Raw genomic sequence first — 16,491 nt, forward strand, 5'->3', positions numbered from 1 at the left:
AGGCCTGGGTGAACAAAAAGGTCTTTGCCTGGCGTCTAAAAGAACAAAGTTAGGAAGCCAGGCAAACCTCACTGGGGAGGCTATTCCATAAACAGGGTGCCACCACCGAAAAAGCCCTCTCCTTGGTAGCCACCCACCTCACCTCATTTGGCAGGGGCACCCAGAGGAGGGCCTCCAAAGAAGGTCTTACGGTTTGGGTTGGGACATATGGAGCAAGGTGCTCTTTCAGGTAACCCGGTCCCCAGCCATTTAGGGCTTTCAAGGTTAGAGCAGCACTTTGAACTGGGCCCAGAAACGGACTGGGCGCCAGTGCAGCTGACGAAGCATTGGCGTGATGTGATCAAAACATCCAGTCCCAGTTAGTCATCAGATTTTGGGACAGGAAATCATCTTCTTTCTATGTAAACCACTCTTGAGAACTTTGGTTCAGCGGTATATACACGTTTGTAATGTTTTGCCAGTCAGTGTCGAGAGTACTGAGTTCTGAGTTCCCTGGGTCTTGCACTGTCAAAGGCATTGGGGTCTGTGTGGGTGTCTGTGGGTGTCGCATGGGCTAACAGTGGCTCTCCTCCTCCTCCTCCCCCCAGGAGCACTGTGTGTGTGCGCTGGCTCGTGTGGAACGCACCGACTTCCTTTCCCCAATGTGCATCGGGGAGGTAGCCCACGTCAGTGCAGAAATCACCTACACCTCCAAGCACTCCGTAGAGGTCCAAGTCAACGTGGAGTCCGAAAACATCCTTACAGGTACCTCTTCTCCGTCACCTCCAGCGCAGCCCCTGCCCGGTGAAGCCGTTGAGCCGGCATGCCTGGTTTCCTGGCATTTTACTGAAGGGGGAGCATCAGTAAAGGCTCTGTCGACTCTTCCTGTCTGGCGTGGATGGCTGCAGCCACTTGTCTGTAGGGAGGAGCGCTGGACCTGTGGCAGTGAGCATGCATTGTTCCTTCTGCTAAGCAGGGTCCACCTGGGTTTGCATTTGGATGGGAGACTATATGTGGGAGCGCGTTAAGACTCTTGGGGGATGGGGCCGTAGATCCCCTGCTTGGCATGCAGAAGGTCCCAGGTTCAGCCCCTGGCAGCATCTCCAGGTAGGGCTGGGAGAGAGACTCCTGCCTGGAACTTTAGAGAAGCCTCTGCCAGTCTGTGCAGACAACACTGAGCCAGACGGACCAAGGGCCTGGCCCAGGCGAAGGCAGCTTCCTCGGTTTGGTTGTGCTTTGCTCTCTAGACTTGACATGTGTGCATAACAGGGCCGGGTGATGGTTCACGGACAGGGCTGAGCGGTAGGCCTTTCTCAGCGGGGAGCAGGAAGAGGCAATGCTCATGTCAAGGACCAGTCAGGGTTCCAGCTGAACAGGGAGGCCTGATTGCCCTTCCTGTTGAGGAGAGCCAGTGGCTGGCCTTGGTGGGTGGGATCACTCCAGTGCCAGGAAGCCCTTTACTGCCCAGGGAGGTGATTCAGTGGTCCCTCTAAACCCCGCCCCCCATCTCTGTGCAGAAAGAGTTTTGTTCTGGGCAGCAGTATCAGGGCAGGGTGTGTGTGCACGATGTGCGTTCAGAATGGGGCCTTCCTGATTCAACCTGAGCAGGACCTGCAGTGGCCTTTGGCTGGGGATTATGGGGGTTGTAGTCAACAACCTCTGGGAATCCCTGTTAGAGGGAACAGTGGGCCCAGCCCTTGGAGCTGCTGACTCGCCTAGGCAGAGCTGGTGGCTCCTGACACTGATGAACAGACCGTTCAGCCCCAGGAGATGCTTGAGGACTGCAGGGTTGGCTCCCTCCCTGCGCTCTCCTTGTAGAGTCTTCCATGGAATGCTAGAGTTGTGGGGGTCCTTGGGGGTCTCCACGCCCAACCCCTTCCCTCATTGCAGGAATAGTCCCATCTCACCGCTGCAAGGGATGAGCCCGTGGTTTGGAAGCGGCATCCAAGCTCCCCCACAATGGCTGCCGCCTGCCACTTGTGCCAAACGGGAGCTTTCGGCGGCTTGCGGGAACTGTACTTCCCTGACGGGGTGGGTTTTGCCTCGTCCTCGGGCTCTGGATAACTGCTGGCTCTGGGGTCAGGAGGAAAGTGGGACACTCTTCCCCAGGGAGCCATTGTGCTGCTGCCGCAGGGTCCTTTGCAAACAGACAGCCTTGAATCCTTGGAGGGAGGAGGAGGAGGCGAGGATATTCTCGGATTCCTTGTTCCAAGCGACTTGCTGCTTTCTTGGACCACTTTCAAAGCACTGCTGCAAAGTATTGTACAGAAGCGGGTGTCTGTATCTCAATATCTCTGTCTTTTCCTTGGGAAGAAAAAGGCCGTTGAGAAGCTTTCTTTGGTTTGTGTGTGCTCTCCCTCTCCCTCCCTCTCTCTTTCTCATTTCCAGAGCTCCCTGTTCTTCAAATATTATTTGCTTCCTTTATCCTCTCCCCCCCCTTCTTTGCACTCCATCTCCCTAGACCTTGCCAAAAAGTCGATTTTTTTTAAACACACACACAGAACTCTTTCCCAAAGCTGATGTTCTGTGAAGTGGATAAAGAACATGCTTGGCTCATTTTGTGCAGAATGAAGGTTTCCGGGGGCGGGGGGGGCGGATTTAACCACACTCACAGCTCTGCCTCCAAAAGCCTCTCCCGCTCCTGCATCTTTCAGCTTGCTTTAAGCCTCACTCCTTGGCTTAGGAAGTCTGTCTTGTGTCTTTTTTGTTTGTTTGTTTGGAAGCAGTTGCTGCCTAGACGCTGCATTTCAGGCCTGGCTGGAGTGATATTCTCAGCAGATGCGCCATCAGGCCATTACTTCATCACCCACGTGATCCAGTCTGCTCGCAGTACCTCTCCAAAGATTCTGGGTTTGGGGCATGCAATAAACAAGGGGCTCCTAACCTGATGTCTCCAGATGTTGTAGGGCTGCAGCAGAGGAAGCGGCTTTCTGCAGAATCAGGCCTTTGGTCCTTTGAGCCGATCGTCAGCCCTGTCTGGCTCTCTAGGCTTCCAGGCAGGAGCTGTTTCCAGTCCTTCCAGGACACCTCCTGCATCCCAAGCACGGGCTCCACTGTTGAGCTGTGGATGCCGCGGATGAAGCTGCCCGATACCGAGTGAGACCATCAGTCCATCTAGTTTCATGTGGCCAGTGTCGACTAGCTGGGGATCTTCTTTCCCAGCCCTGCTTGGAGACGCCGCCAGGGAGTGAACCTCAGATCTTCTGCATGCAAGTAAATGCTCTACCACTGACCTGTGGTCCCATCCCCAGGAGGGAGCTGCCTTCTGCCGTGTCAGACCCTGGGCCCGTCTAGCTCGGTATTGACTCTTCTGCTGACTGCCAGCGGGTCTCCGGGGCTTCAGGCAGGAGTCCGTCCCCGCCCTGTCTTGGAGATTCTGTCAAGGGTTGAACGTGGGGCCTTCTGCGTGCCAAGCAGGGGCTCTGCCACTGAGCGATGGCCCCGTCTCCTAAAGGGGGATGTCTGATAGCGCTCACATGTAGTCTCCCATCCAAATGCACACCAAAGAGGACCCTACTTAGCAAAGGGGCAATCCATGCCCGCTGCCAGGACGCCAATCCCTTTATCAGAGCTGACTCCCTTGCAGACTTGAATGCTGCCACTGCCTTGTCCACCAGCCCTCATGTGGCCTCTTTAAGGATATAGGAGGTTGCCTACATGGCCTCTTGGTCTGACCCAAAAGGGCTCTTCTTCCTTCCCAAAGTAGCCAGCCAGTGGCTACGAGCGAGCATTTCACCATTAAGATGTCCCAGCACAGGCTTGCCTTGCCGAATAGTTGCGTCAACGTCTTGGGGTGTGTCCAGCAGGAAGCGCTGCCGGAATCCGCATGATGTCAGTCTGGCTAGCCAGCTCAAGATGCTCCGTGGCTTAATATGCTCCATCTGGAGACCTCCGCTGGTGGCGAAGATGTGCCCAGAGTGACTGCATTGCTTAACCATTTCTTCCTGAGATCTTTTCTCTCTCCCTCTTGCTCCCTAAGGCGCATTCAACCCGTGTTTCAGGAGCATGTGAGATGCTGTAGGCTGTTGTGGCCTCACCTTGGTGTGATGTGCCTAACCTACCTTGCAGGGTTGTTGTGAGGATAAAAATAAGCATGTACGCCGCACTGAGCTCCTCGGAGAGAAGAGCAGGATATAAATGTAAAATAAATGTGTCTGCAAGAAACATTTGTGCGCTCAGCATCATGGAAATTGGCAGGATCCAGCAGATCTGATCCATCCCCTCTGTCCCAAACACAACAATAGTCCCATCCTTCATTGTTGCTGGGAGATTCCTGCCCAGGCTTCTCTTCAAGGAAATGAAATCTCATAATTTCATAGAATTCATAGAAGCTGCCTTCTACGGAGTCAGACCCTTGGTCCATCTAGCTCAGGATTGTCTACACAGACTGGCAGCAGCCTCTCCAAGGTTGCAGGCAGGACAATCTCTCCCAGCCCTATCTTGGAGATGCTGCCAGGGAGGGAACTTGGAACCTTCCGCTCTTCCCAGAGCGGCTCCATCCCCTGAGGGGGAATCTCTCCCAGTGCTCACACATCAAGTCTCCCATTCATATGCAACCAGGGCAGACCCTGCTTAGCTAAGGGGACAAGTCATGCTGGCTACCACAAGACCAACTCTCTAGTCCAACCCTCTGCTCGATGTGAGAAATCCAGAGCTGGCACATCCTCCACAGGGTGCGCACCCAGCCTCTGCTTGAAGACCTCCAGGGAGGGATGTTGCTTTAGCCATCAAGAAGCTTCTCTTAAGGTTCAGCCACAATCTACCTTGCCTGCTGCTTCCATTGCTCAGCTGCTCTAACAGAGGTTCTCATGCGTTTCTTGATCTTAAGGAAGGATCACGGTAAGCAGAGTCAAACCCGGACCAGAAAGGTGATTTTAGCAAACTCTAGGTTGGATTCCTTGGCTAGTGAAATGAATAGGGGAGTTACTCAAGCCACAGTCACAACAACTGCTGGCTATTGGGGACCCTAACCCCTAGTTATGGTCCCCTGCTAACAGAGCCAAGAGGCCCCTTTTTAAAGTGGTGACTCTCTTTATTGATCAGGGGGAGAGCAACTGGCCCTCTCCGTCCCCAGCACAGCATCCCTCCAGTGGCTGTTGCTGGTGTTTCTCTGATGTTTCTTTTTTAGATTGTGAGCCCTTTGGGGACAGGGAGCCATCTTATTATTATTTTTTTAAATTTCTATCTATGTAAACCGCTTTGGGAACTTCTGTCGAAAAGCTTTATATAAATATTAGTCGTATTTGCAAAGGATTCCAATGGAAAAAGAAAAGTGGGAGGCATGTAAAACAGTCGTGGGGACATAGGAAGCTGCCTTCTCCCGGGTTCTAGCTCGGAGAAGCTGCTGCCGGACTGGGCAGACAGTACTGAGCTAGATGGACCAAGGGTCTGACGCGGTAGAAGGCCGCTTCCTACAGGACTTGCTGATGTGCTCACGGAATCTCTCTCACTGCCATGGAGAAAGAAGGGCCCTTGGAGATCTGGTGCCTACCAGCTTGGCCCTGGCACCCTCCACTTGTGGTGCTGTGGGGCAGCCCCTTTCCCTGCTCCCTGCCCTGCACCGAGGACCCCACACTGTGTCGAGCCCCTCCTGGAAGCCTCTCCCCGCTCGATGGGGCCGGGTCTGTCCGTGTGGGCCCCGCCGGGATGTTGTGACGCTGTCAGTGCAAACGCCAGCTTTCCGTTGGAAGACAAAGCCCCCCCCCCCCCCAGCAGCAGCAGGTGCAAGACAAACCAGATGTCTGGTCCCCTGCTCTCTGCCCATGTGTGTGGGAAGATGAAGATGGGTTGCCATGGCAACCCCGCCTTGAAAGCGAATATGCAGATCACCCAGGGAGCCAAAAGTTCATCCCACTCGGTGATAGACACCACTGGTTGCGGATCCCTGCCTGGGATTTCTTTTTTCCCCCAAACAAGGAAGAAAAGCTTGGCCCTGGTATCGCTGAAGCTGGTTTGAAAGATTAATCCAGGCCTGCACTGCTGTAGAGGGACGGCAGGCAAGGAAAGAGCCCCCAACAGGGCCAGAAGGGGGTGGGCAGCTCAGGGATGAGCGGTCCAAAGGAAATGGGGCTCTTGGGATGAGAGGCTTGCCACCCAGGAAGTGGCTTTATGCCGAGGCGGCTTCCTTGCATCGCTGACCGGCAACAGCTCTCCCGAGGCAGGGGCAACTGGGAGACTCTGCCTGGGAAGCAGAAGTTCTGCCCCTGAGCTGCAGCCCCCATCCCCTAAGGGGTGCTCACATGTGCAATGCTCACAGATCCTGCACAGACCTTACAGGGCTCACCTGGGCTCTCCCATCCCATTGCAAAGCAAGGTGGACCCTGCTTAACAAAGGGGGACAATTCATGCTCGCTGTCCCAAGACCAGTTCTCTCTCTCTCTTCCCCAAACTGGAATTAAGATCCACAGCTAGCCTTTTCACCACTTTGGTTGCACGCAGATTTCAGGGCGAGATCTATGCCAGGCAGGTGCCAGGAGCAGCAGGGTAGACATTGGGGGAGTCCCCTGTCCAGGGAGTCTCTCCCCCCACCCCAACCCAGTCCAGGGATGCTGCAGAAGTGGCAGAGTTGCTTGGTCCTGCACCTTCCCTGCAACCTGGCTGCTGGTGGTTCTGATGCCAGTTAGTCCTAGTCATGGGTACAAGGAGGGGTGACGATTCACTAGCTTACGTTGGGCCACTTCGTGGAGAAGGAAGAGAGGTCTGTTGGCGACTTTGTGAATCCTCCCGTGTTCACAGGCAGTATACCCCTGAAGGCCAGTTGGTTCAGCAGCACGGCATGGGGGAGGGTTGCTTCAGGTTGTGGAGGTGTCTGGTTGGCCACTGTGGGGGGAAACGAGATGCTGGCTTAGCTGGGCCTTTGATCTAGTAGCGCTGAAAGTGTTCCTTGAAAACCAGTTCTGGAGTTGAGCTGGCTTGGCTGCATTTGTTGTAGAATTCGATCGTAAATGTGCATACCAGGTGGAGAGATCCTGGGAGAGAGATCCCTTTACAGTGTGAACATAGGGAGCTGCCATATACTGAGTCAGACCCTTGGTCCATCTAGCTCAGTCTTGTCTTCACAGACTGGCAGCAGCTTCTCCAAGGTTGCAGGCAGGAGTCTCTCTCAGCCCTATCTTGGAGATGCTGCCAGGGAGGGAACTTGGAACCTAGACGCTCTTCCCAGAGCGGTGGCTCCATCCCCTCAGGGGAATATATTGCAGTGCTCACACTTCTAGTCTCCCATTCAAATGCAACCAGGGTGGACCCTGCTTAGCTAAGGGGACAAGTCATGCTTGCTACCACAAGACCAGCTTGCATCTTCCTTGGCTGCCTTGAAAATCGCATGCCCCTCTGGATGACACGTCTTGTGGCATCATAACCCGACTGAAAAATGGAAGCAGCCGTGCTTGGGTGGCAGTGGTTGAAGTGGGTGACGAGAGACAGAACAAAGCCGGGGTGCTGCTTAGTCAGGATTAGAAGCTGATGATGAGGAGCCTTGCGGAAAACTAGGGGGCCTGAGAGGGAACTCCCCTAGGTACTGTCCCCAGTTTTAAGTTCATGCCTTACATGTGTGCCCACAGCTTTGTGTGTACGTGTGAAATGCTTCGTTTAATCCCTTATATCCCACCTTGATCAAACTTGCTGGAGGCCCCTTCTAGAGCAGAATGTACAATAGACAGCGAACCAAGAGAATAAGCCCTGTGCAAGCAAATGTCAAAAAGATCACTGAGAGGCTAAGAAAGCAGAATCCACCGAGAGAACATGCAGCCAGCCAGCCAGTCGTGATGATAAGCGGAATGGAAAGGCTTGAGCAAATAAACTCCCGGGCTCTTCTTGGGTGCCAGGAAGCCCTGAGAGTGGATGTGTGGGGCCGGGGGCTGGCTTCCCCCTCTGGAGAAGGCATAATTGCTGGTCACCGCCTGCCTAACCTCAGCAGGCAGGGATCTCCTGAGCAAGGGCCCCCTCGAGTATCTCGGGCATGAGCAGGGGGTCCTTGGCCGCAATCCACGAGAGGCTTTCTTGCTTTCGCACTTTGCATCCTGCCCAGAGAGGCACGGGAAGCCGGTCAGTTTCCCCTGGGGTGGGGGTGCTGGAGGGGAGATGGGGTAGGATGCCCCGAGCTGTGCTACACAGGATTTCCTTGTGATCCCTCTGCTGCAATCATGTGTGGGGCGGGGGGAGGCACAGTGTGGCTGCAGCATCCATCCCGCAAAAGCTCCTACCTGTCTGGTGGGCAGGCCTGCTGCTGCTGCTGTAGCCGGTGGCCACCGTGCCCGGAAGTCTTCGCCTCCACGTGGGAGGAGGCGGTCTGCTCTCTTGGGACCACCTCGGGCAACTTTCCCTGAAACCGCCTCGCCCCTGCCCTTGGCTCCCCCCCCCTTTGAAAGTCACCAGGCTGCTGCCGCCCGCAACCTTGGTCCCCCTCCGTGCTTGTTGGCTCCCAGCAGACGCAGCCTCAGCCGCGCTTGGCGGCTGCCGCTGTTCACTTGGCACACACCAAGTGCCTCCATGTTAACTCTACTCGGCTGCAGTCAGGGTGGCCCTAAGCACTCCTGGAAGCGGCAGCCTGGGGGAGCGGGCTCTAGGCCTTCCGGTCTGGGTCTGATCCGGGGAAACGTGCCGTTAGCCAGCCGTGTGTCGTTTGGGCCGGAGCACCGGAGCCCTCTCCTTTGCGTGGGGGTTGCTGCAGCAACCAGATTGTCAGGACGGCTTTTTCCGCTGGGTGAAGGCAGGGGAGCTTATTCCCGAAAGCAGGCTGTCACATCCAGTCGGAGTCAAAGCCCGGCAACGTTTTCCCTGAAGCGGAGGAATCAGACAGGATTGTCGCACAACATTGCCGTTCTCTTGGTGATTGGAGGAGGGTCGTCGGCACAGCTGTGGATGCGAAAGCAGGCCTTGGCCAGTTCCCTTTGGATCTGGCAGCCAGAGAATGGACCCTTGACACAATTGCTGTGTGTAGTGGCGCACATTATGGGGAGGGGAGGGGAATGAGCTTGCTTTGATCCCCCTTTGCAAGTAACATGCTTTGAACAGAAACAGAGCTGCCCGGGACAAAGAGAGATCGTATTAAACACTCTAGCTCTGAATATCCTAGTCAAGGTGCCATGGTTAAATTTCTAGGCACCATGGCTCCCTGGTGCCTGGGATTTGTCAAACGCTGTGCTAAAGGAACTCTTTCCTTGCCTAAGTAAACAGCTGTTGTGTATTTTTCATAACTTTTGCTGCTTCCGTTTGTAATGGGGTGGAAGAGTTAGAGCAATGGGACTCCATCCCCTGGCAACTGGGAGCCTTGCCCCCTCTGCCTTGTAGGATGAGACCCAACATAATGCTGCAAAAGATGCGGGTCTGTTTTGAAGGCATCTGCTACTAAGGATATTTATATACCACTCTCCAACCAAAGTTCTCAAAGTGGCTGTATAGAAAAAGACATGAATGAAGATGGTCTCTCCCTGTCCCCAAAGGGCTCACAGTCTAAAAAGAAACAGAAGGTAGACACCAGCAACAGCCACTGGAGGGATGCTGTGCTGGGGCTGGATAGGGCCAGTTGCTCTCCCCCTGCTAAATATAAGAGAATCATCACTTTAAAGGGTGTCTCTTTGCCCAGTTAGCAGGAGTCTTTGCCGCACTGAACACAAAAGTACCAATTTCTTTCCTGGGCCAAGGTCAGAAAAATGGACTCGGCATGTATTACAGTGCAGTCCAGGCTGAACTACTGCAAGCTGTCTGTGGGGTTGCCTATTGGCTAGTGCCAGTGGCACCACCAACACATCTCTTGTTCCTCCCTCACCACTATCCCCAGATCGGTTCTGCAGCTGTCTTGGTCTAAAAAAGAAAATGTGAATGATGACTGCAGACCTGTCAGCTTGATGTTGACACTTGGCACGATCCTAGAACAAATTACATATTAAGCAATCTGTCTAGAACGTGGTGATCCGTACTACTAACCCTTGTACTAATTCAAAGCTTCTCAGTACAAACTCAGAATCTCCTCCTCCTTTTTGTATGTAAACCACTTTGAGGAGATGATTCCCTGTTGCCGAAGGGCTCCCAAGGAAACACAAGGTAGAAGCCAACCACGGCCCCTGGAGGGATGCCGTGCTGAGGCAGGATAGGGCCACTTGTTCTCCTCTGCTAAATATAAAGAGAATCAACACTCTGGAACGTGCCTCCTGGGACTTTTGCACACAGCAGGTTTCACCGCGAGTTTGCGGGGAGGCTTTGCTTCAAACCCGTAGTCCAAAAAACCCACCACAAATAGTGGATTTTTTTACCCCGGATATAAATGAGGCTACACTCTAATGCTCAGTGAAAAACCCGAATTGTGTGTGAACTGCTCCCCGATGCCCCGCAAGGACTTTGGGGTAAATCTAGCCGATATGTGAATGCATCCCTTCCATTCCAGAGGAGCTGTGAGTCAATGTGAAAAGCTTCCTGGTCGGTGACGAGGAGCCCGCCTGGATGTGTCCAGAACAGTCCCTGCCAGACTCTCCTCCTCCTGCTTCTCCTCTCCTTTTTCAACAGAGCAGGCGTTCTCAGACATGGGTCCCCAGATGTTGTTTTGCCGCTGTGGCTGGGATACCTTAAAACGTATTTGTTTGGCCTGGCTTTCCAGGGTTTTAAAATCGGTTTTAATTTTAACCCGGTTTGGGGGTTTTAATTACTGCAATTGTTTAATGTTTACTGTTTTAGTGGTTTGTTTTAATTGTAAACCGCCCTGAGCCATTTTGATACAAATCAAGTAAGTAAATTAAATTTAGATTAAATAGTGGGAGCTGTCCTCCGGGAACATCTGGGGACCCAGAGTTGAGAACAAATGTTTTCATATCTCATCCTGGAAAAGAACACGTGACTGGAGGAGTCTTTTTCCCCCATTTTCCTCCAAATCTCCAGGTTCTCCATATTGGGCAGCGTTTTGTGTTTTGGTTTTTCCTGACTTGCTTTCTTTTGCTCCTTCATATCTCTAGGCTTCTCCCATGGTGGGCTGCTCCCCCCCCCCCCCCCCGTGCTTTGAGATGCCTTGTTTATTACCATGCTCCAAAGAAGATGCTTGCATTATTGCTTCATCAGTGATGGGAATCTCTGGGCCCTTTCCATTTGTCAATGTGGCTTTCCCTCCCTCCCAACAGGGGTCAAGAGGGTGACCAACAAGGCTACTCTGTGGTACGTGCCTCTCGCTCTCCATAACGTGCACAAAGTGTTGGAAGTGCCTCCGATTCAGGTAAGTTGCACCAGATCACACAGATGGCTTGTGTGGCCCATGCAGAAAGCAGGGCTGTTCCTGTTTTGGGGGGAGCCAGTCAAAATCCTGCCAACAAAAAACATTATTCCATTTACATCCTTGCATACCTGTTCTTATTTTGTGCATAACTCCCTTGTTTTGCTTCCATGGTTCACATTTTCAAATGGTCAAGGCTGGGTGTTTTTTTGTGAGCAAAGGGGTTGTGGAGAAGAAGTGTGTTGATCACCTTTGGTTGCTTTAGAATGAATGGTTCTTCCTGTCCCGGGAACTGGATGGGTGGGTTTGTTTGTTCGATTTATATACCGCTTTTCATTAAAATAATCTCAAAGCGGTTTACAGTATAATTAAAACAATGCATAATTGAAATACAAAAGGGCAGATAATATAAATATAAAAATAATCTCTAGTTAAAAATGTTTGTTTGTTTGTTTGTTCAATGGATTTTTATACCACCACAAACCAAAGTCTCGGGGTGGTTAATAACCCATTTAAAAATAATACAGAAAACACAAAGCAGCCGCAGTAAAAACAATACTTTCATTCAGAAGGCTGGGTGAAGAGCCATGCCTTTACCTTTTTCCTAGAAAAAATTAGTTCTCTGGGTTCTCCCTCTCTGCCAAGAGCTGGGTCATCATGGACCATCATCATCTGGGTCATCATCATCTGAACAAAGAGCTCCTCAGCCTTGGGGGTCTCCAGATGTTGTTGGGGCTGCAACTCCCACCATCCTTGGCCTCAGTGGCCCAAAGCACATAGGGAGGCCCTTGTGGCTGGGGATGATGGGAGTTGTAGTCCAGCAGCAGCTGGAGAGCCTCGACTTGGCCTCCCCACTCTTGCCTGAGAAGAGGCAATCGTGCTTAGCGTTTGCGTTGACCTTTTTTGAGGGATCGGAGTCCTTCACATGTATTAATCTGAGGTAATCCTGACACCCGGTACGGCAGAGGTGGGCCACCTTGACTCTCCAGCTGTTGTCGAACTGCAGCTCCCATCAACCCCAGTCACAGTCACTTGCGTCTGGGGATGATGGGATTTGTAGTTCAGTCATAGGTGGAGATCTAAGGTGGCCTACCCTGGCTGTAAAGGACATGAGTATTACTGTGCTCGTGTTACTGATGGGAAAGATGAGGCCTAGAGAGATTGGATTGCCCAAGGACACCTCATGAGTTATGGCAGAAGTGAGATTTGATTCCTGATTCGTGGCTCAGTCTCTTAGCACAAAGCAACACCCGCTTGTGCTCCATCAGTATGTCCAGGAAAGCCCTCTTGTCTCTGGAGGCGCTCCAGGGCAACGGGGCCAGGGCGAATGGAGCTGGCGAGGTAGCCGCCTGTGGCCCTTGTCTTAAGCAGCTTGGCCTTCTGTTTCCTGGCAGTATCTGCAGAAGGAGCAGGAAGAGGAAGGCCGGAGACGCTACGAGGAGCAGAAGCTGGAGCGCCTGGAGACCAAGGAGAGGAACGGGGATGTCATCCTGCCGGTGATCAACCCAGGTACCGCAGGCCGCCTGAGGGGCTGGGGCTCGATCCTGTGCATGCTTATCTGGGAGCAAGCCCTGCTGAGCACGGCTGGGCTTTCTTCTGAGTAAACGTGGGTCACACGGCTCGGTTGGCTTTTGGACGCCAGAGAGGAGAGCCTTGAGGAGGTTGTCCTTAGGACTGAGGAGTACGTTCCTTCTTTCCAACTGGATCTGGACTGGGAAAGGGGTGTTGGGCCATCTGAGGAGCCATGCAGCTGGGCCTCAGAGGGTGGGAGTCTCTCTGTTGTCATCGTGTGGGTTTCGAGGGAGAGTGAGGAGCTCTCCCTACAGTTCCTGCGCACTTGACTGCTCATTTGCCTTGGGCTTCTTGAATCGTGAGGAGGAAGCACAGGCAGGCGCTGGGGGAGTGGAGGGCTGGGTGTGTCTTCCCCCCTCGCAGATCTGTAGAGTCCTGTTCTGCTCTGGCTGATAAATGCTCCCCAGATGTTGCTGCTGTTGGCCTCCAACTCCCAAAAGCTACTGTGGCTGGGGACGATTTTATTTTAATGTTATTTATTATATTTCTACACCACCCCAAACTTCCGTCTCTGGGCAGTTTTACAGCAACATAAAACAAATTAAAATAGCAACACAAAACAAATTAAAACCTTGAAGCAATTTAGAACCACGTCCAGTTAAAAAAAGCCTTAGGTGGATTAATGTGTCTTTCGGGGCTTTTAAAAAGTGGTCAGAGATGGGGAGGCTCTTATTTCAGCAGGGAGCGCGTTCCAGAGTCTCGGGTAAGCAGCAGAGAAGGCCCGTCCCTGTGTAGGCACCAGACGAGCCGGTGGCAAATGCAGACGGACCCCTCCGGATGATCTCAATGGGTGGTGGGGCTCATGGCGAAGAAGATATTTTCTCAAATACCCAGGCCTCAGCTGTTTAGGTCTTTATAGAGTAATAGGATGGGAGTTTCAGTTCAACAGCGTTGAACGGAAAGGAAAAGCAGAAACAGCACAAGGATGGTTTATTTGGAGGTGGGGGGCGGACTCAGTCCCAACACATCTTGCACTTAAATCCCTCTTCCCCAGGGGAAAATCTTCATAGAAGTGCCAGCACTTTATGAGCAGTCTGTGAGAAGCTTTGCATTTTGTTCTATGAAGATCTTCTCCTGAAGAAGTAGTAGCCAACCCCGAAACGCACTGGGACTTCATCCTCCTGCCCAGTAAATCAACCTTGCACAGCTCCTGCATTTCCGTTCTGTGGTGGTGGTGCTTCCCTCCTCCTCCGATTCCGTCTGCTTTGGAGCTGGTGGGCTGCCCTCCGACCCAAGCTCTGTGCCTCTGCAGCTGCGCCAAGCGGGCCGCCGTGATTTCCTTGTTGTGGTTTTCTCAAGAGAGTGAGGACAAAGGGGCAAGTGGACATAAATGGGGGGCAACGTTAGAGCTGGGTTCTGTGTGGAAGCTTGTGACTCAAGGTGGCTCCTCCGAGCCTCCTCTCTGCCCCCTTCCCTCCCTGCCTCTCCTCGGGCAATCTGTTGATGCATCATGTCGGGGACCGGAGGCTGAGCACCTTCCTTCAGGCCTGCTTCCCTGGCGTCGCTCCCGCAGGGGCCTGTCGGTCCCTTCTCCCCGGGTTTCCCTCTGACCACCCATCACACTCTTCTGTTGACACAGGCTCCAAAGAGCACCCGAAGGTCCAAGGCAGGAATCCAGGAGGCTCCATCACCAAAAAGGTGATGCGGTTGTGCTCTGTGATGTTGCGTTGGCTGCTCCTCGAGTCTCCTGGCGATGACTGCCGTGTTCTTGGATAGCCACTGCGGGGGCCGGGTCCACGTTGCCGTTGGTGCCAGTGGCCGCAGAGCTTGCCTGGCGACTGTGCCAACTTGGGCATGAAGCTGGGGGCTCTTGGCGCCCACTGAGAGCTGGAGAAGGTTCCACTCGCCTCCTTGGCTGGGAATTGCTGGCTGAGAAACCTGCGGCGGCTTCTGCTCCATTCCCCACCATTCCCTGCTCTTGGTCAGCCGCCTCGCTGTGTTCCAAGCAACACGCAGGGTCTGCCTTGGGGGGGGGGAACGGTGAGACCAGAACGGTACAACTTGCCTGCAGCGAGAGCCGTCTTCTGCCTCCAGAGATGCTTCCCTCCCACCACCGGGAAGGCGGTTGGGTTCAAAGCCAGCTATTTTTGTGCACAGGCTGGTATTTATAGCCCACCTGCAGCCGTGCACAAGCAGCCCGAGAACGTGCCTCCCTCCCCCAGTGTGGCGAGAGGCTTCTGGGCGGCTTCCTTTCCACAGCCGGCCGCCAGTGTGCGGCAGGAACGTGTTTACAGCCGAGAGTACTGCCAGGGCGGGTGACCCAATGAACCTGCCGTCTCGCCGAGGTGGAGTCACGGAAGAGGTGACCTGCCGGCTATTTTTGACGCTCCGAGTGGAAGCGCCTCCCTCCCCTCCCCTCCCCCCACCCCGCCCCGTTTTAATTTTAGCTCCCTTTTCAGAGCACGGAAGAGCAGATGGACTTGGTGCAGCAGTTGCCTGGCGACTCGCCACAAAGGGCGAGGGAGCTTGGAGCATCCGAAAAGCCACGCTGGATCGGAGCAAAGCGGGCGTATCGGGGCCAGCATCCCATTTCCCACAGTAGCGGACTAGATGCCTCTGGGAAGGCCACAGGCATCAAATCAATCAGTCAATTTTTATTACAGCCATTGGCCAGCTAAGAGAGAGAAATCCAAATAGCAAATATATACACAAATAGTAACTGATAATAACACACAATAAAACAGCAGGGCTGCTTCTTATGCCACAGGCCTAAGAAACAGCCCTGCTGGATCAGGCCCAAGCAGGCCCATCTAGTCCAGCATCCTGTTTCCCACAGTGGCCCACCAGATGCCTCTGAGAAGCCCACCGGCAAGAGGGGAGGGCCTGCCTTCTCTCCTGCTGTTGCTCCCTTGCAACTGGTATTCGGAGGCATCTTGCCTCTGAGGCTGGAGGTGGCCTATAGCCCCAGACCAGTAGCCATTGATACACCTTGAGAGAGGAAGGTGTGCCCCTCTCCTCTTAATGCTCCCCTGCAACTGGGATTCATCAGCACCCTTCCTCTGAACTTGGGGGCCATCTGTAGTTGCCACAACCAGTTGCCACCGATGGGTTTGTCCTCTGAATTGGTGCAATCTCTCCCTTTTAAACTATTTCAGCTGGTGGCCATCACCACATCTCTGTGCATCTGCCGGGGATCTCAAACTGGGGTGCCCAGCTGTGGTTGGACTACAACTCCCATCAGTCCCCCACAGTGGCAGGAGCTGTAGCCCAACAGCATCTGGGGACCAAAGCGGGAGAATCCTGGTGGGTGTGAATGCCATTCATTCCTGTGGTCTCTCTGTGGAGTCGGAAAATAAGGATTCACGGAGAACCTGACAAAAAAAGAGATTCCTGGAGAACGGCTGCCGCTGTTCTTTGCCAGAGGATTTAGGATGGGTCCGGGCTGATGGTTTTTGCACAAGTGGCTCTTTCTTTCCCCTGTCTGTAAATAGCACAGGAGCCATCCGAGAGATTTCAGTGCCCCCTTTCCAAGTGGCTGTGGTCTTCTCCATGTTCGCAGTATTGACACATTGCAGCCAAAGGTGTTTCAGGAACTCCACGGCCGGGGCCAGTGGGGGCTGCTTTGCCTGGGGTGTGTTCAGACCCCTGAGCTCTTCACTGGTGCCGTGAGGCTGCCACGGCACCCACTGGCAGGCAGTCGCCAGCCTATGGACTGGCCAGGCCTTCTGGATGCCGCGCTGGCCCTGTGCTTCCGGCTGGCAGGCAGAGCAGCCCCCGGCTCCTGTTCCCATCCAGCTCCTGGTTTC

The 16,491-nt window shown here is 53.6% G+C and overlaps 1 protein-coding gene across 2 annotated transcripts in view; it reads left to right on the forward strand.

The window, feature by feature from the left end:
- Positions 1 to 16,491, forward strand: part of ACOT7 (acyl-CoA thioesterase 7) — a 72,285-nt gene that overhangs the window by 16,097 nt on the left and 39,697 nt on the right. For both annotated transcript variants that reach the window (XM_053281302.1, XM_053281303.1), the window contains exons 3-5: positions 588 to 744; positions 11,085 to 11,176; positions 12,568 to 12,682. In XM_053281302.1, the coding sequence (XP_053137277.1) occupies positions 588 to 744; positions 11,085 to 11,176; positions 12,568 to 12,682 (364 nt within the window). The remainder of the gene's footprint in view (positions 1 to 587; positions 745 to 11,084; positions 11,177 to 12,567; positions 12,683 to 16,491) is intronic.

This window comes from Hemicordylus capensis, chromosome 16 (genome assembly GCF_027244095.1).
Source record: "Hemicordylus capensis ecotype Gifberg chromosome 16, rHemCap1.1.pri, whole genome shotgun sequence".
Classification (NCBI taxonomy): domain Eukaryota; kingdom Metazoa; phylum Chordata; class Lepidosauria; order Squamata; family Cordylidae; genus Hemicordylus; species Hemicordylus capensis.